The 15,623-nt window shown below is 39.4% G+C and overlaps 1 protein-coding gene across 1 annotated transcript; it reads left to right on the top strand.

Annotated features, from left to right (window-relative positions):
- Positions 1 to 10,844: 10,844 nt before the first annotated feature.
- Positions 10,845 to 14,394, top strand: LOC146652987 (uncharacterized). Its single transcript, XM_085383209.1, has 4 exons — positions 10,845 to 11,216; positions 12,183 to 12,764; positions 12,901 to 12,968; positions 13,479 to 14,394. The coding sequence occupies exons 1-4, from the start codon at positions 11,180 to 11,182 to the stop codon at positions 13,569 to 13,571; spliced, it is 780 nt and encodes a 259-aa protein (XP_085239335.1). The 5' UTR covers positions 10,845 to 11,179; the 3' UTR covers positions 13,572 to 14,394.
- The last annotated feature ends 1,229 nt before the right edge of the window (positions 14,395 to 15,623 follow it).

The raw sequence follows: 15,623 nt of genomic DNA on the forward strand, positions 1-15,623 counted from the left end.
AATGTGTTTTCTGGATATATTGTGCTTTTTCAGCTTTCAAAGATTGATGGCACTGTGTCAGAGCACTGGCTATGAATTTCAGATGGTTCAGGCCTTAACAAAAAAGTTATCAATCGTTCTTTTCTCATTACCCACAGCTACATCCACTTCTGTCGGGCGTAGGCTGCTCACTAGGGATGGGTATCATCACTGATTTCTATAATCCATTCGATTCCGGTTCTCAAAGTCCTGATTAGATTCAATTTAGCCTCAGACAGTCAGAAATATTATAATTCTGATCATTTGTCGGTACTGATACTGAGACTTCATCAGAATTGTGAACATCACAGCAGATGCCTTTGTGTGAAAGTAACTGAGAATAAAACACAGAAAAACATGAAGGAGATTTTCCTGGTCTGGCTTTTTATAGCAGATAACCTTAAAAATATTCTGCAATTTTGCATAATTTTAAGAAGTTTAAATTTCTTCAGTATTGAACAGCAAAAATTAGGCTTTCTTGTCCCGAGATCATGTAAGTGAAAAAAGAAAAAGACAGCGCTGTAAACAACGATAGACTGGTGGGTAATAAGCGATTTGAGACAGGACACTGTTCTTGAAGTACACACAGAGAGCTGTGTATGAAGTGTAATTTTTATCGTGGTGGAAGCAAAACCGCAAAAGTCAGAGGGAATTCATGACGACATTGATCAAGTGAAGCGCAGTTTGCTGCTTCTTTTGCTGCTGGCTCTGCGAATTTTGGTTGGAGAGAGACAAAACCTGCAACTCAGCGTGTCCGTGTCCGGGCCGTCGGGTGAGAAAGCCGAGAAAGACAAAGCTGATTCTGATGCGTCGGGTCCACTCTGTGTTTACGTCTTTGTGTGGAATCCGTTAATGAATTGATATCGCCTTATTCAAACTACTCACCTCTCTCTTCCACCTGCACTTCCAACTGGACCACGGCCAATCAGAGAGGTCCCGCCCCTGACTATTTCTGATTGGTTTAGTCCACGATAGGGGCATAATGTGTGTCTGTTGTTGACCACACGGAGAGTTGCAGAGATTTTTTTTTTTTTGTTACCCGAACAGTTCGACAAAATATTTTTTTTTAGTTGCACCACTGAAAAATTTGGTCACACTCTAGAGCCCTGTATAATATACACATACTATAGAATTTATTTGCACTTGTAAATTGTTGGTTCAGTGTTGTTGTTTGGTACTGTGTCTTTGCCTAGTGATGATATAAAATGTCTTAATTTGGTAAGTTCCAGTGCAAGTTTACCCATAGTTAATAGTGGTTGTAGTTTGTTAATATGCGACAAAATAAGGCTTGTAAATTAGAATTTTATGTTTCATTAAATTCACAATTATATGCATTTGGAAAGGCAGGCTATCTAAAAGAGACAATACGATTGCACTAGTATTTAGTCTAGTTCTTCTCTCTATTCAATTACCAAGCATCATTTGAAGCCGATACTCAGTGCTGTGTAGCAGATGACACTTTGAAAGTAACCTTCCCAACCCTCATTGTGACTGTTGTCTTAAATAGAAGAACCCAGGTAATGTGAGTCTTTAATTTGCAGTGTTACTTCTAGTCATGTCTAGTGGTGAGATTATTTCAAAGAGTGGAATATAACCTCAATAAAGAGCATTTGGATGATCAATAATTGGAGAATTTATGGAGGGTGAATGAGTGTAAAGTAGTTTTCCCTGAAAGAAAATCAGGCAAATTATGTCTGTGAGAGGAAACGAGGATGGAATAATTCACACAGACAGACCCTTAATGTCAGTCCCTTTATGTGATTTCCTTTCTTCTCCACTTATTTATGTAAAATCAAGTGAGAGCAAAGTGACTCAAAGGAGCTGGTGAGGATAAGAGCGAGAGGGAAGGGATAATAGTGGGAATAGACAAAGTGTGTTTTAAAATTCTAGTCATTTTTGTTGTCATCGCATAGCAATGTGTCACTGTCAAATGCTTTATCTGTCAGCTGCACTCTTGCCCGTGGACAGCCCTGGGCCCCGTGGGAAACTTCACAGTGGCTTTTTCCCCCCTCTTTCCATCCACATCTGCCTATGGCAGGTGTGGAGTGGTATGGCGTCATCACAACTCTATTACTCTGTCTCTGGCTATTTTTGTATGTGTCTCTGTCACATACAAATATACATACATACATACATATTAGTGCTGAAAAAATACTAGAATTTTGCTAGGCACACTTCTTTAATGGTACTGGCCACAACAGAAGCCACAATATTAGTCAGATAATTCAATGAAAACATTTCACTTTCCTTCCCTTTCCTAAATTACGGAGCCTCACAATGGACATTGGGGAAAAAAAGAAGTACTTTGGAGCAATCCTGAAAAGGTTTGCCAGACCCTGAGAAAGATCTTTTCCCCTGCATTTATCATACTTCCATCTGAAACCTGTGAAGCTGTCCAGGGTACTGCAGCTGGTTGTCACTGAATTCAACCAAAACCACCATGTCAGAATACGCCTTCCATGAGTGTGTCCCCTTACACCAAGAACGCTCTTCTGATGTCTGTCACTTATGTAAAAACCATTTGCACTGCAAAACATTGTTTCAATGTCTTCATACTTCAGGCCAAGCTCAAAATAAAAATCTATGAATCTCTCTCGCAGGTGAGCTATGGTTGTTTCGAGGGTTGTACTAGGACAAAAAATGGCCTTGGGCTTGACGTTTTTGGTCCAGATGACCCACCATGATTGATCAAATAAATAAACAACATGTCGGTTAATTTGACACATTTTTTGCATTTATTTTTTGTTTCTTTTTCTCTTTTAGCTTTTCAGCACCACCTTTTTATCACTTCTTCCACATTAAACAGTGTTCCCTTGCAGGGCTCCTTACTAAATTATTAAATACATATTTTAAAATAAAAAAATCATAAAAAGTTCTTATGAAGAGAAATACTATCCACAAAAGCTTATCTTTAATAATGTTTAGTTTGTTTTAACTAAAAGGGTGCTTTTGTTTCTTTCTAGTTAGTGTTTTGTTTTTTGTTATGTACCTGAGGTGGTTGGGGGTGGGGGGAGGGGGTTGAAGCTCATCTAGTAATTGGAAGGTTTGAGGTTCTATTCCTGGCTTCTCCAGTCTGCATGCAAAAGTATCTTTGGGCAATATATTGTTCCCCCAGTTGTTCTCTGATTAGGTCGTTAGAGTCTCATGGTTAGACTGCATTAAGGGTTAGAAAAAAAAGAGCTTGTGTAAAATGATGCAAGTTTTAAAGAGTGATCAAGTAGAATAGAAATGTGCAATATAAGAATTAGTCCATTTACCTTGCCTTACCCTTGTGTTTCTGTCTGGCTCTGGTCAGTAGTGATGTGTTGGTCGCGAACGAAACGGATCTTCGACGTGAATGACGCGAGCCGGCTCCTTATTGGGAGCCATGGTTTTTTTTTCTTTCTCTCACCCTCTCTCTCGCACATTTTTTTGCTTCACTCCGCACGTGAGCCTTGTGCTTGTGCTGAGCAGAGGGGGGAGAGAAAGAGAGAGAAAGAGAGCCAGGGACAACAACAAGAGACAACATCGTCACATTAGAAAGGTATAGTAATCTACAACTGTTTTTAGTTGTAGATGATAAAGGATTCAGAAAGTTTATTCATGCAGTGAATCCTATGTATGCAATTCCAAGCAGGAAAACACTCCCCAGGGCTCACAAAATCACTAGCCCGACGTCCTGGGGCTAGCGATTTTTCCAGTCGGTCTACCAAAATCTATCTCTGCCCTGCCCGTCGGGCTATCGTAGGAATGAAAAATATATGTCAATGCTTTTGCATTCTTTCGGAAATGTAGCTGGGTAATTATGTCATTGGCATCGGTGAGCCACTGTCAATATATTTTTTGCTCTCATTTTGCAATCGTGCGAACTGTGTATAGAGAGCGACAGTACTGATTGGTGAGTGACGATAATTTGCGCACCGATTCCTCTGACATCGTCTTATCAATCGTTAGCTTACTATGCAAACATGACAAGTGAAATCTCCCGCAGCAAGCTTAAACATGTGAGAGGTTGATCGCACAGAGGATCGCTGAGTGCGTGTGTAAAAGCAGCAGGATATATATTTTAGTTCTGCTGAGCCAAATAAGACAGGTCAGGGTGAAGAAGGGACAGCCAAAGAAAAGCTTACCACAAAACGGAAAAGTTATGACAAATCAGACTATAAGGCAAAAAGAAAGTGCAGCTTTATGGTTTCATGGACAAAAGAATTTCTGTGGCTGCAATATGACAAGCTACAGGGAGTGCAGAATTATTAGGCAAGTTGTATTTTTGAGGAATAATTTTATTATTGAACAACAATGTTCTCAATGAACCCGAAAAACTCATTAATATCAAAGCTGAATGTTTTTGGAAGTAGTTTTTAGTTTGTTTTTAGTTTTAGCTATTTTAGGGGGATATCTGTGTGTGCAGGTGACTATTACTGTGCATAATTATTAGGCAACTTAACAAAAAACAAATATATACCCATTTCAATTATTTATTTTTACCAGTGAAACCAATATAACATCTCCACATTCACAAATATACATTTCTGACATTCAAAAACAAAACAAAAACAAATCAGCGACCAATATAGCCACCTTTCTTTGCAAGGACACTCAAAAGCCTGCCATCCATGGATTCTGTCAGTGTTTTGATCTGTTCACCATCAACATTGCGTGCAGCAGCAACCACAGCCTCCCTGACACTGTTCAGAGAGGTGTACTGTTTTCCCTCCTTGTAAATCTCACATTTGATGATGGACCACAGGTTCTCAATGGGGTTCAGATCAGGTGAACAAGGTGGCCATGTCATTAGTTTTTCTTCTTTTATACCCTTTCTTGCCAGCCACGCTGTGGAGTACTTGGACGCGTGTGATGGAGCATTGTCCTGCATGAAAATCATGTTTTTCTTGAAGGATGCAGACTTCTTCCTGTACCACTGCTTGAAGAAGGTGTCTTCCAGAAACTGGCAGTAGGACTGGGAGTTGAGCTTGACTCCATCCTCAACCCGAAAAGGCCCCACAAGCTCATCTTTGATGATACCAGCCCAAACCAGTACTCCACCTCCACCTTGCTGGCATCTGAGTCGGACTGGAGCTCTCTGCCCTTTACCAATCCAGCCACGGGCCCATCCATCTGGCCCATCAAGACTCACTCTCATTTCATCAGTCCATAAAACCTTAGAAAATCAGTCTTGAGATATTTCTTGGCCCAGTCTTGACATTTCAGCTTGTGTGTCTTGTTCAGTGGTGGTCGTCTTTCAGTCTTTCTTACCTTGGCCATGTCTCTGAGTATTGCACACCTTGTGCTTTTGGGCACTCCAGTGATGTTGCAGCTCTGAAATAAGGCCAAACTGGTGGCAAGTGGCATCTTGGCAGCTGCACGCTTGACTTTTCTCAGTTCATGGGCAGTTATTTTGCGCCTTGGTTTTTCCACACGCTTCTTGCGACCCTGTTGACTATTTTGAATTAAACGCTTGATTGTTCGATGATCACGCTTCAGAAGCTTTGCAATTTTGAGACTGCTGCATCCCTCTGCAAGATATCTCACTATTTTTGACTTTTCTGAGTCTGTCAAGTCCTTCTTTTGACCCATTTTGCCAAAGGAAAGGAAGTTGCCTAATAATTATGCACACCTGATATAGGGTGTTGATGTCATTAGACCACACCCCTTCTCATTACAGAGATGCACATCACCTAATATGCTTAATTGGTAGTAGGCTTTCGAGCCTATACAGCTTGGAATAAGACAACATGCATGAAGAGGATGATGTGGGCAAAATACTCATTTGCCTAATAATTCTGCACTCCCTGTATATCACCAGGGGTGCACATAAGTGGTCCGCAGGTGCGCATTCGCTGTCAAAATAAAAAACGCGCACAAGATAAGAAGATGCAACGCGTGTTTGTGTACATAGGATTATTGGAGGAGGACAGACATTTGGTTAGAACTCTTAAAGATGTCGAAGGAGCAAGCTCCTTTAAGCAATTACTTTGGTTTTCCTCCACCTCCAAAGAAATGTCAGAAGGAGTCTGAACCACAAAAGAAGCGCGTATTCTCGGAAAAATGGTTGCAGGAGGTGAGCTGGCTTCAAACAAATGATGAACGCACAGAGATTTGGTGCGGAATGTGCAATGAAAATCCCACTCTAGCGGACAAAAACACTGCCTTTTATATGGATGCAAACACGCGTTGCAACTTCTTATCTTGGGTGCATTTTTTATTTTGACAGCGAATGCGCACCTGCGGACCACTTATGTGCACCCGTGTAAATAACATAATGTTCTGCCGGGTGTGTTGTTGGTTTTCCCTCGATTTCTGAGTCGACAAGCGACTTTGTTACTGGGACCAGTAATTTTAAGAAAGGCCCCCATTAGAACCCATGAGAAATGCAAGAAATGCATTATTGCTCAGTCTGCAATATCTTTCCCAGAACAAACACCAATTGCAAATAACATACTAAAAATAAACCTGAAAAATCTGTTTAGAACAGCGTACTATGTTGCAAAGAGTGAACTACCACTGGCAAAATTTTTTGCAAACTTCAAAAAGCAAATGTCCTAGATCTTGGTTCAACTTGCCTCTTACCCGTGACTTCAGTGGAAATTTCAAATTCAGGATCTGACACAGACTGATTCATGTCCTACACAGTTCTTACAAGTTCATAGAAATTTCTGTTCAATTAGAACCAAGTATTTGAGTTGATGATTGTAATTTTCATACAATGTTGTAATTTGTGTTTCAACAATTTTTTGATTAATGTTTTGTTTCCTTTACAATATTATACTTTAATGTATAATATTGTAAAGGAAACAAAACAGGAAACAAAACATCAATCAAAAAATTGCTCTCTTTTTTATTCGGGCTACTTAAATTTATTTTGGGCTACCAAATACTGAAGAGTCCCTGCCCGAAGGGCTACCAGGGATTGTGAAATTTTGCGAGCCCTGCTCCCAAAAAATCATCCCAGGCTATATGACAGAGAATGTGCATCTTCTTTTTGTTTTGCATATTTTAATTTATATTGTATTGTGTTGTGGTTTGCAGTGTTTTGTGTTGTTTCACTTTAAATTTGTTTAAAAGGAAAAAGCTGAAAATTTAAATAGTTAAAAGTTGAAATGTAAATTGTTGGTTTGCAGTGTTTTATAGTTTATTTATTACATTTTATGTGGAGTGAATAAATAAAAGTATATTTACAGTGGCCCCTTGAGACAAAACACGTACAAACTCCGAAGCACAACAGAAGTGCTCCAGGATGCTAGGGGCAGTGTCGAGCTTTTGTTACCTAGTGGCTACAAAAGGTACCAACGACAGGATTTGGTGTGTAGTAGTCAGAGATGGGCAGTAACGCGTTACTTGTAATGCGTTACTGTAATCCGATTACTTTTTTCAAGTAACGAGTAAAGTAAGGGATTACTATTGCAAAAACGGTAATTAGATTACCGTTACTTTCCCGTAGGAACGCTGCGTTACTGCGTTACTAAAACCGTGATTTTTTTGCGAGACTGTCTCATGACAGTGACATAAGCGAGTGCGCCATTCATGACAACAGCTGTGTGCAGATCAACAGTGGATCATATATCGAGTGCGGGAGAGAGTATGGGCGTGCAGCGTTTAAAGCGTGGAAGTACTGACCTTACTTTAAGTTTGATTCCATAAAAGGTGACAAAAACATTAGCGTCCATTAGCGTTGTGCATGGGAAGAAAACTTCTTTTTACAGCGAAAAAAACCCCCTAAACTTCCAAGCAAGCACCGAGTGCGCTTTGACGTAATGGGAAATTCACAGAGAAACTCGCGGATTCTTCAACTGACCGCAGCACACCTGCACCAGGGTAAACCTTTGCCTACGCTACTCCTGCTTTACAGGTGAAAATAGAGCAACAGGACCGCTAGTCTTTGACTTTATTTATTTTCTGCTGTGTTTTACTTTCATCTATTTGAAAGAGTGAGTGTAAACACACCAAAAAAATATATTTTATGTGCTGGAATGTGCAGAAAATAGGTTTAAATATTAAACAAATTTCTTCCAGTCAGAGAATGTTGCATATAATTAAATGTTTGCTTGATGCATAAAGTTAAAAGATTAAAACTAATAAAACAAGTTTGAAAAAGGGACTTTTCCATTTCATTACATTTTGTATGATGGATTATACAGGGAGTGCAGAATTATTAAGCAACGTCCTTTCTTTTTGCAAAATGGGTCAAAAGAAGGACTTGACAGGCTCAGAAAAGTAAAAAACAGTGAGATATCTTGCAGAGGGATGCAGCAGTCTCAAAATTGCAAAGCTTCTGAAGCGTGATCATCGAACAATCAAGCGTTTCATTCAAAATAGTCAACAGGGTCGCAAGAAGCGTGTGGAAAAACCAAGGCGCAAAATAACTGCCCATGAACTTGAAAAGTCAAGCGTGCAGCTGCCAAGATGCCACTTGCCACCAGTTTGGCCATATTTCAGAGCTGCAACATCACTGGAGTGCCCAAGAGCACAAGGTGTGCAATACTCAGAGACATGGCCAAGGTAAGAAAGGCTGAAAGACGACCACCACTGAACAAGACACACAAGCTGAAACGTCAAGACTGGGCCAAGAAATATCTCAAGACTGATTTTTCTAAGGTTTTATGGACTGATGAAATGAGAGTGAGTCTTGATGGGCCAGATGGATGGGCCCGTGGCTGGATTGGTAAAGGGCAGAGAGCTCCAGTCCGACTCAGACGCCAGCAAGGTGGAGGTGGAGTACTGGTTTGGGCTGGTATCATCAAAGATGAGCTTGTGGGGCCTTTTCGGGTTGAGGATGGAGTCAAGCTCAACTCCCAGTCCTACTGCCAGTTTCTGGAACACACCTTCTTCAAGCAGTGGTACAGGAAGAAGTCTGCATCCTTCAAGAAAAACATGATTTTCATGCAGGACAATGCTCCATCACATGCGTCCAAGTACTCCACAGCGTGGCTGGCAAGAAAGGGTATAAAAGAAGAAAAACTAATGACATGGCCACCTTGTTCACCTGATCTGAACCCCATTGAGAACCTGTGGTCCATCATCAAATGTGAGATTTCAACCCGTTCTCACTCCCAACGCGTAAAATAATGACGATTTGTCACGTCCCTTAACTTCTCATGCTGACGCCTAAGGTACCCTTCCACATTTTTATGTGACGCTGTGGGTTGTCAATTCATTCCAATATGAACCCGCTCGCGGCGATCAGAGACGCTTCGAGCAGAGGCTCCAGCCATCCATTTACTCCAATAATAACCCCGTCATGGCGAAACATGACGCCGTGAAGCACAATCTAACTGGAGAACCGGGGACCCTCTCCGCGAACGGGTTTTTCTCCCTAATTTAATGCTTTCTTTTAATGACATCGTTAACATTTCTCAACAAAAACACGAAAGTATCACTGATAATTCAACAATAAAATCGCTTCATGTTGTGGCCATCACACAGTGTTTTCCAAACTGATTCACGACCTGAAAGTGCGCAGATTTAACGTACATAATCCTTCGTTAGGTTTATTATTTTCATTTCACACGTAAAACACATTTATAGATTCATTCACCACTCCTGCTAGTTTTGGATGCGCTCGGCTCCAACCAATCAGACCAATTTACGCAGACGCACTAATCCCGTAACTGCACACTACCCATAATCCTCAACCGCCGTCGCTATGGAAATGAAGATAACAACAGCTTGGTGCTACCCATTATTCCTTTATTTACTCTAAAATAATAACCAGCGATAATACGAAATTAAACTGGCCCAGTGTTTAATTATGTAATTAAAAAATGCAAATTGTAGTATTTTATTTTTTACAAATTGCAATATTTATCTACAGCGCGCCTTTAGCGACACGTCAACAGATCTTAAGCAAGGCGATTGGATGGTTTTTACTGCAATGCATCTTGGGAGTCGTAGTAAATGTATCTTTCAACTCACGGTCCTGCAGCGAAGTTTTCGACTGGACACGAGGCAGATCCTAGCTAAGTAAGTTGTGATAAACTGTGGGTAATTTGCATGTTCACTGAAATATTAATTTCAGTGATATTAAACTGATATTAAACTTGAAATGTTTTCACAGAGCAGTCTGTGTACCAAGAGAACTACTTCTGCAAAAGTTTATTTAAATTTTTTTGTGATGTATTCTCATGTGTAAGACACTTGCTTGGCCACCCAGCTAATGTTAGTACTGCTCTATTTTAGCAATGTATCTTTTCTGTAATCAATTCAGGGTTTTTTTTAACCCTATTCACGTAATTAACTCAATATTAATGACTTTAATCTCGTAATTGATTTTTTTTTCTAAATATGGTGTAATACTGCCTCGTAATATAAGTTATTTCTTTGGTCATAAATTATTTTTGTAATCGTTTCACCAAAACAGACCTGAAATAATCCCTACATGTTCCATTTTCATTTGCAGAAATGACAAAGCCAAAAACCAAACCATGCCCTTCCTGTCAGGCCCCAAACACCTGCAACAGGAAGACATGCAGTGGATGCCTGGGCAGCCTGAACCTAAAGGAGGGATTGAAAAAAAAAACAAGAACAGTTTAAAAACAGTAACTGGGCTGCCTCTGTTAAAAAAAACAGAAATGCGAGCAGGGTGGTTAATTCAGCCCAGTTGTCAGTAAGTTTAAAAGTTCTGATCTAATAAGTGGTTAGTCTGGTAGACAATTCTTTATTAATCACAGTTGTCAATGTTTTCTTGTATATCATGAAGTAAGAAACTAACAAGACATGTATATACACATAAAATATTAATTTATAAAAGAGCATAAATAAAAAAGTTATTCACATCAGAATAACATCACCACACTAAAGACATCCAACTAGAAAAAACTTGTTAAAAACTATTTTTAGTCAAGCTACTTCTGATTTTTAATTTAATCGGCTATTAACTGAGAGACAAAACATTTCAAGATGGATTTTATCATACATTTACAGGTTTGGTCACCATAAATACTTTTTAACTATCGACAACAATAAAACAACAAAGATGTGAAACTTAAAGGTTTGTTATACATCAATTTGCTTACATGAAAGACTGGCTGCATGTTTTTCTTTGTTGTTCTTGCAGGTTTCAAAGCTACATGCCCTGGGCTACCAACCAATTCTGTTTCTTGGACAGTTTGACCGTAAGGGCCGTATAGTAGGGGACGTGATCACTCAGATCGAACCAGCGGAAGGTGCTGCACGTGACATCCTCATGAAGATGAGTAAGCTTTATGAACACCTTCTGAGAAGTAAGATATGCTTTGTCCATTATCTGTAACCAGGTGTCCTTATCAGGTAGCCTATCCTAGCTGTCTTTGGGTGATACTCATGGTACACCCTAGATAAGAAGGCAGATCATCACGGGGTACATAGAGACAAACAAGATGGTGAGGATGAGGATAGTTAACAGTCACCAGCTATTCTGTTCTACTCTACTCTATTCTGTTCTATTCTATTATTCAGCCAAGGTTCAGACCAGTAACCTTCTTGCTGTGAGGTGACAGCTGCCCTACATGTCCTGTTGCTAACATGAAAATAGTGTTATATCTGCCTTATTACCTCCCCATGTGTCGGTCACATCACCAAAGCTAGCCATACTGAACCTCTGGTGTTACCCACCTGAACAATTTTGTATGTGTGTGTGTATAGTATGGTCTTTCACACTCATGTATATACAAATGTAATTTTAAAAATCTTCACGAAAACCAGACCTGATAATTCTCTTCGAGACTTTCTAGTATAACAAATGTTATATAATGTTACCAATATGAACACCAAGATTCTTAAATAACTTATATACTTCTTAAGAGGTTACCTGATTACCTCCCTGAGGTAGTTAGCATCACCATTGTACAAAACTCCTAAGTCACAGTACTAGCTTGAAGTGTCAAATGTTATTCACTACAAAGTCAGGAAAGTAGCGTCATCAGAGGAAAAAGTCATTATCTATCTGGATTTATAGTCACACTCATTAATTTTTTAATGTACAATGTAGAAAAGCACTACAGATGTCACACTACCCTAGAGGGCACTTGTACTGAATTATTTGGGTCAGTGAGTGTGCGAGATGACTTATTTGATGCCAATATTTACCAGTTGTATCTTTAGTAAAAACTTAACTGAAAACATGCAAATCACTACTTATTATGTGTTTATGTGTACTGTACATTTTTTCAACCCATTTTAATGAATGTTTAATATTTAAAATTTTTCAGAATTACAAGCTTCACCTCCTGCTAAAAGTTCTACACCAGCAGCTGGACCATCCTCTGCTGACAGTGTCGATGCTGGACCAGTCCCAGACCCAGAGGCTCTAAACGAGGAATTTATTCTTCATTTAGAGCCTGTACCAACATCTTCCCTCTGTCAGCCTCCTGCATCCTCCTCTTCATCTCTGCTTCCTCCTGCATCCTCCTCTCCATCTCTGCTTCCTCCTGCATCCTCCTCTCCATCTCTGCTTCCTCCTGCATATTCCTCTCTGTCTCTGCTTCCTCCTGCATCCTCCTCTCCATCTCTGCTTCCTCCTGCATCCTCCTCTCCATCTCTGCTTCCTCCTGCATCCTCCTCTCCATCTCTGCTTCCTCCTGCATCCTCCTCTTCATCTCTGCTTCATCCTGCATCCTCCTCTCCATCTCTGCTTCCTCCTGCATCCTCCTCTCCATCTCTGCTTCCTCCTGCATCCTCCTCTTCATCTCTGCTTTCTCCTGCATCCTCCTCTCCATCTCCACATCCTGCATCTCCCTCAATTTCTACGGTGTACACCTCGGATGTCCCAAACAAAAAAAGGACAAGGAAAGGTTAGACGTTATGGTATTGTAAATGTACGAAACACATGACATGTTCGTTAAGTTTGTTAAGATTTCTTTTTCTTAATTTTTGCATTTTTTCCAGTTTTACAGAACTCATGTAAATATTTCATTTGTTATTTTTCAGAATGCCGAAAACACCGTACACAGAAGATTTTCAAATATGAAGAGATAGTAGACAGGAGAGTTGTAAATGTAAGTAATTTAGCCTGCTGTTGTGCAGATTTGTTTGCGTCTTTGGACTTCCCGGATTTGAACTGTGCCTGACTGAATATCCATAAGCTTTTGTATTTGATGAATCTACACTAATTCAGCCACTGAGTCAGGATTTCACTCCAAATAGGACATTAAATAAGAACAGACCACCTGATACGACCTGGTCATGCTGCCTTCCTGATGTTTACGTTCTTTAAAGTCCTCCTGACATCATGCTCAGAAGGAGTGATTGATGTGGAGGTGCTCCTTCCCATTCAGTAACATCTGCTTCAGTTAGTTTTGCTTGTGAGCCACAATGTAAGCAGTGTTGCTTTGCTGACATGCACTCGATGCTGGCAGTACAAGCATTGTAGTGGTTCTTATGTTTTTGTAAACTAATTGTATAATATATTGAGCCATTCAATAGTACACAAATGTTTATAAGCTCCTTTTTGTATGCAACTTGCATGTCTTTCTTAATTAATTGTTTGTTTATATCATGTTTTTCAGGAAAAAGAAGAAGTTAAAGTCAAGTGGAAGCCTTGCTCAACATGGTATGTAGTAACAACTTTGTTGGACGGGAACAGACATTCATATTGTTGATAAATAGTTATCAACTCAATTTGAATTCATGTATTTGGACTAAAGTAAATTGGGAGCTTTTAGCTATCGAGCTCCTCTTCTGTGAGGAGCTTGATAGCTGTCCACCTCCAAAGTCCATTATGAGTTTTGGAGGTGGACATGGTCAACACTTTTAAGAGTAGGCATAAGACTTTACTTCTTTATAGAGCTTATAGTTAGGGCTGGTTCAGCTCAGCCCTTAGTTATGCTGTAATAGGACCAGACTGCTGGGGGTTAGTGTCCCCCCCCTCTCTCTCTGTCTCTTTCAGGGTTATGCAGGCTCAGTATTGGTTGAAGATGCAGTCACGTCTCCTTTTACTGAAAACTCTCCCCCTCTCCCTCACCACCATCTGTAAACATACATGTCTCAGTAATGCAGTTCATGCATGTTACTAACTAAACTTCTTCCCTGGAGTTTCTGTGCTCTCTCATCCAGCAGGTTCCAATGGATCGTGGCTGCTGCTGTGGTCCTGCTTGACATCTACTACATATATTAATACTCTCTGACTTGATTTGATTAATTTATATTACAATGAAGGTGTATAAAGCATGACATGAATATAGAAGATATTTCATCCTAAAAAATTGTCATATGTCACAACCTAAATTGTCCTATTTTGTGTGTGGTTGTCGTTGTTGTTTGTTATGTTTTTCTCCTGACAGTGGCAAAGTGTGGGATGACACATGGGAACCTGCGCAGTTTTACACACAGTAAACCAGGCACCACAGGTCGCAGAGATCGCACAGTTCACAGCTTGTAGTTCAGCATAAAAGTTCAAAATAAAATATTTACTATACATTTCAACCAGTGTCAGTCTCTGTTTCACTCTCTAATTGTGGCTTAAGTACCTAACATATTCATGAATCTGATCGATCAATAATATCTTCCCTGCACTCGACATCTCATAGTTTTACATATCAGCCAACATTATTGTCTACATCCTCATAAATATAGAAGTGACTTGCTTATTATAACATATTACAAGGTAAAGTAATACTGCACTGCACGTATAGTAAGTAACACCTACTGTGTATGGGAGCCTAAAGCAAAGTTAACTGCACCAGTACCAGCTTCAGAACATATTGTATATTATATGTTTCTACCTTTTTGTAATATGTCATGTTTAGATGCAGTGACAATTGCACATTTGGAGTTGTGGTCATATGTGGTCTTTATATACAGGGTATTAAAAAAAATTGACATTTTTTGCTATTTTTCTTGTTTGTTTGCACAATATTATTGTGTACATATTACATATGTAACATTATTGTTAATATTATTATTAGATATCAAAGATACAATTTGATTGAGGGTTTTCCTGTCATAATTTCAATAAAAATGCAATTACACAGGTAAACAATAGGATCAAAATAAACTTTTAAAAAGTCTGTTGATCAAATGCTGATTTTCAAAACATTCTAGAGGAAAACAGAGATAAAATAATCTGAACAGTAACAGTGATTGTGGATGATGATGGAGGCTTCAATGGATTATTCTGTTTCAATCAATAGGTTTGTATCTATGACAATAATTTGATAAGTTTAACAGGTTGGTTTAGGCCTGGCAATACAGCAAATATTCACAAACTTTTGTTTTTGAAGAATGTTTATCTTTTTTGGGATGAAGCTATCTGGCAAAATGAGACAACCCTTTTAACCTAATCTTTATGTCTTTTTTGTGGCTATGATACTGGATTTTGGTTTGATGCATATGCAGGTTACAGCTGGGGAATGGCAGTATGTTGTGGATTGATTTGGCATGTTCAACCACTGTTACACCAAACTCTCTCACTTATAACATGATAAAGGCCTCTTACTCAGTGTCATGGATTTTCTATACTTTTGGGGACACAGGGCCAAAGTCTGAGGCAATAAGTCAGATCAAAGAAGGCAATGATTCTAAAATGGGAGTTTACTTATGTCATTATATATATCCAGGAATATGTGCCAGAGGATAGTTGTCATGAAATCAATATTAAATCAAAGTATTCCTTAATTACCACAGCTGACACGAGTTCTCCATAGCTGCCTGCT

This window comes from Rhamphochromis longiceps, linkage group LG15 (genome assembly GCF_057381845.1).
Source record: "Rhamphochromis longiceps isolate RC_006_pf linkage group LG15, R_longiceps_female_GT1.1, whole genome shotgun sequence".
Lineage (NCBI taxonomy): Eukaryota > Metazoa > Chordata > Actinopteri > Cichliformes > Cichlidae > Rhamphochromis > Rhamphochromis longiceps.

What these genes read in the sequence shown, in the direction of transcription:
- LOC146652987 (XM_085383209.1), top strand. Translation starts at nt 11,180, where the DNA reads ATGAAGATGAGTAAGCTTTATGAACACCTTCTGAGAA. An exon ending in CAAAAAAAGGACAAGGAAAG is followed by an intron (nt 12,765 to 12,900) that starts GTTAGACGTTAT and finishes GTTATTTTTCAG; the next exon opens with AATGCCGAAAACACCGTACA. An exon ending in TAGACAGGAGAGTTGTAAAT is followed by an intron (nt 12,969 to 13,478) that starts GTAAGTAATTTA and finishes CATGTTTTTCAG; the next exon opens with GAAAAAGAAGAAGTTAAAGT.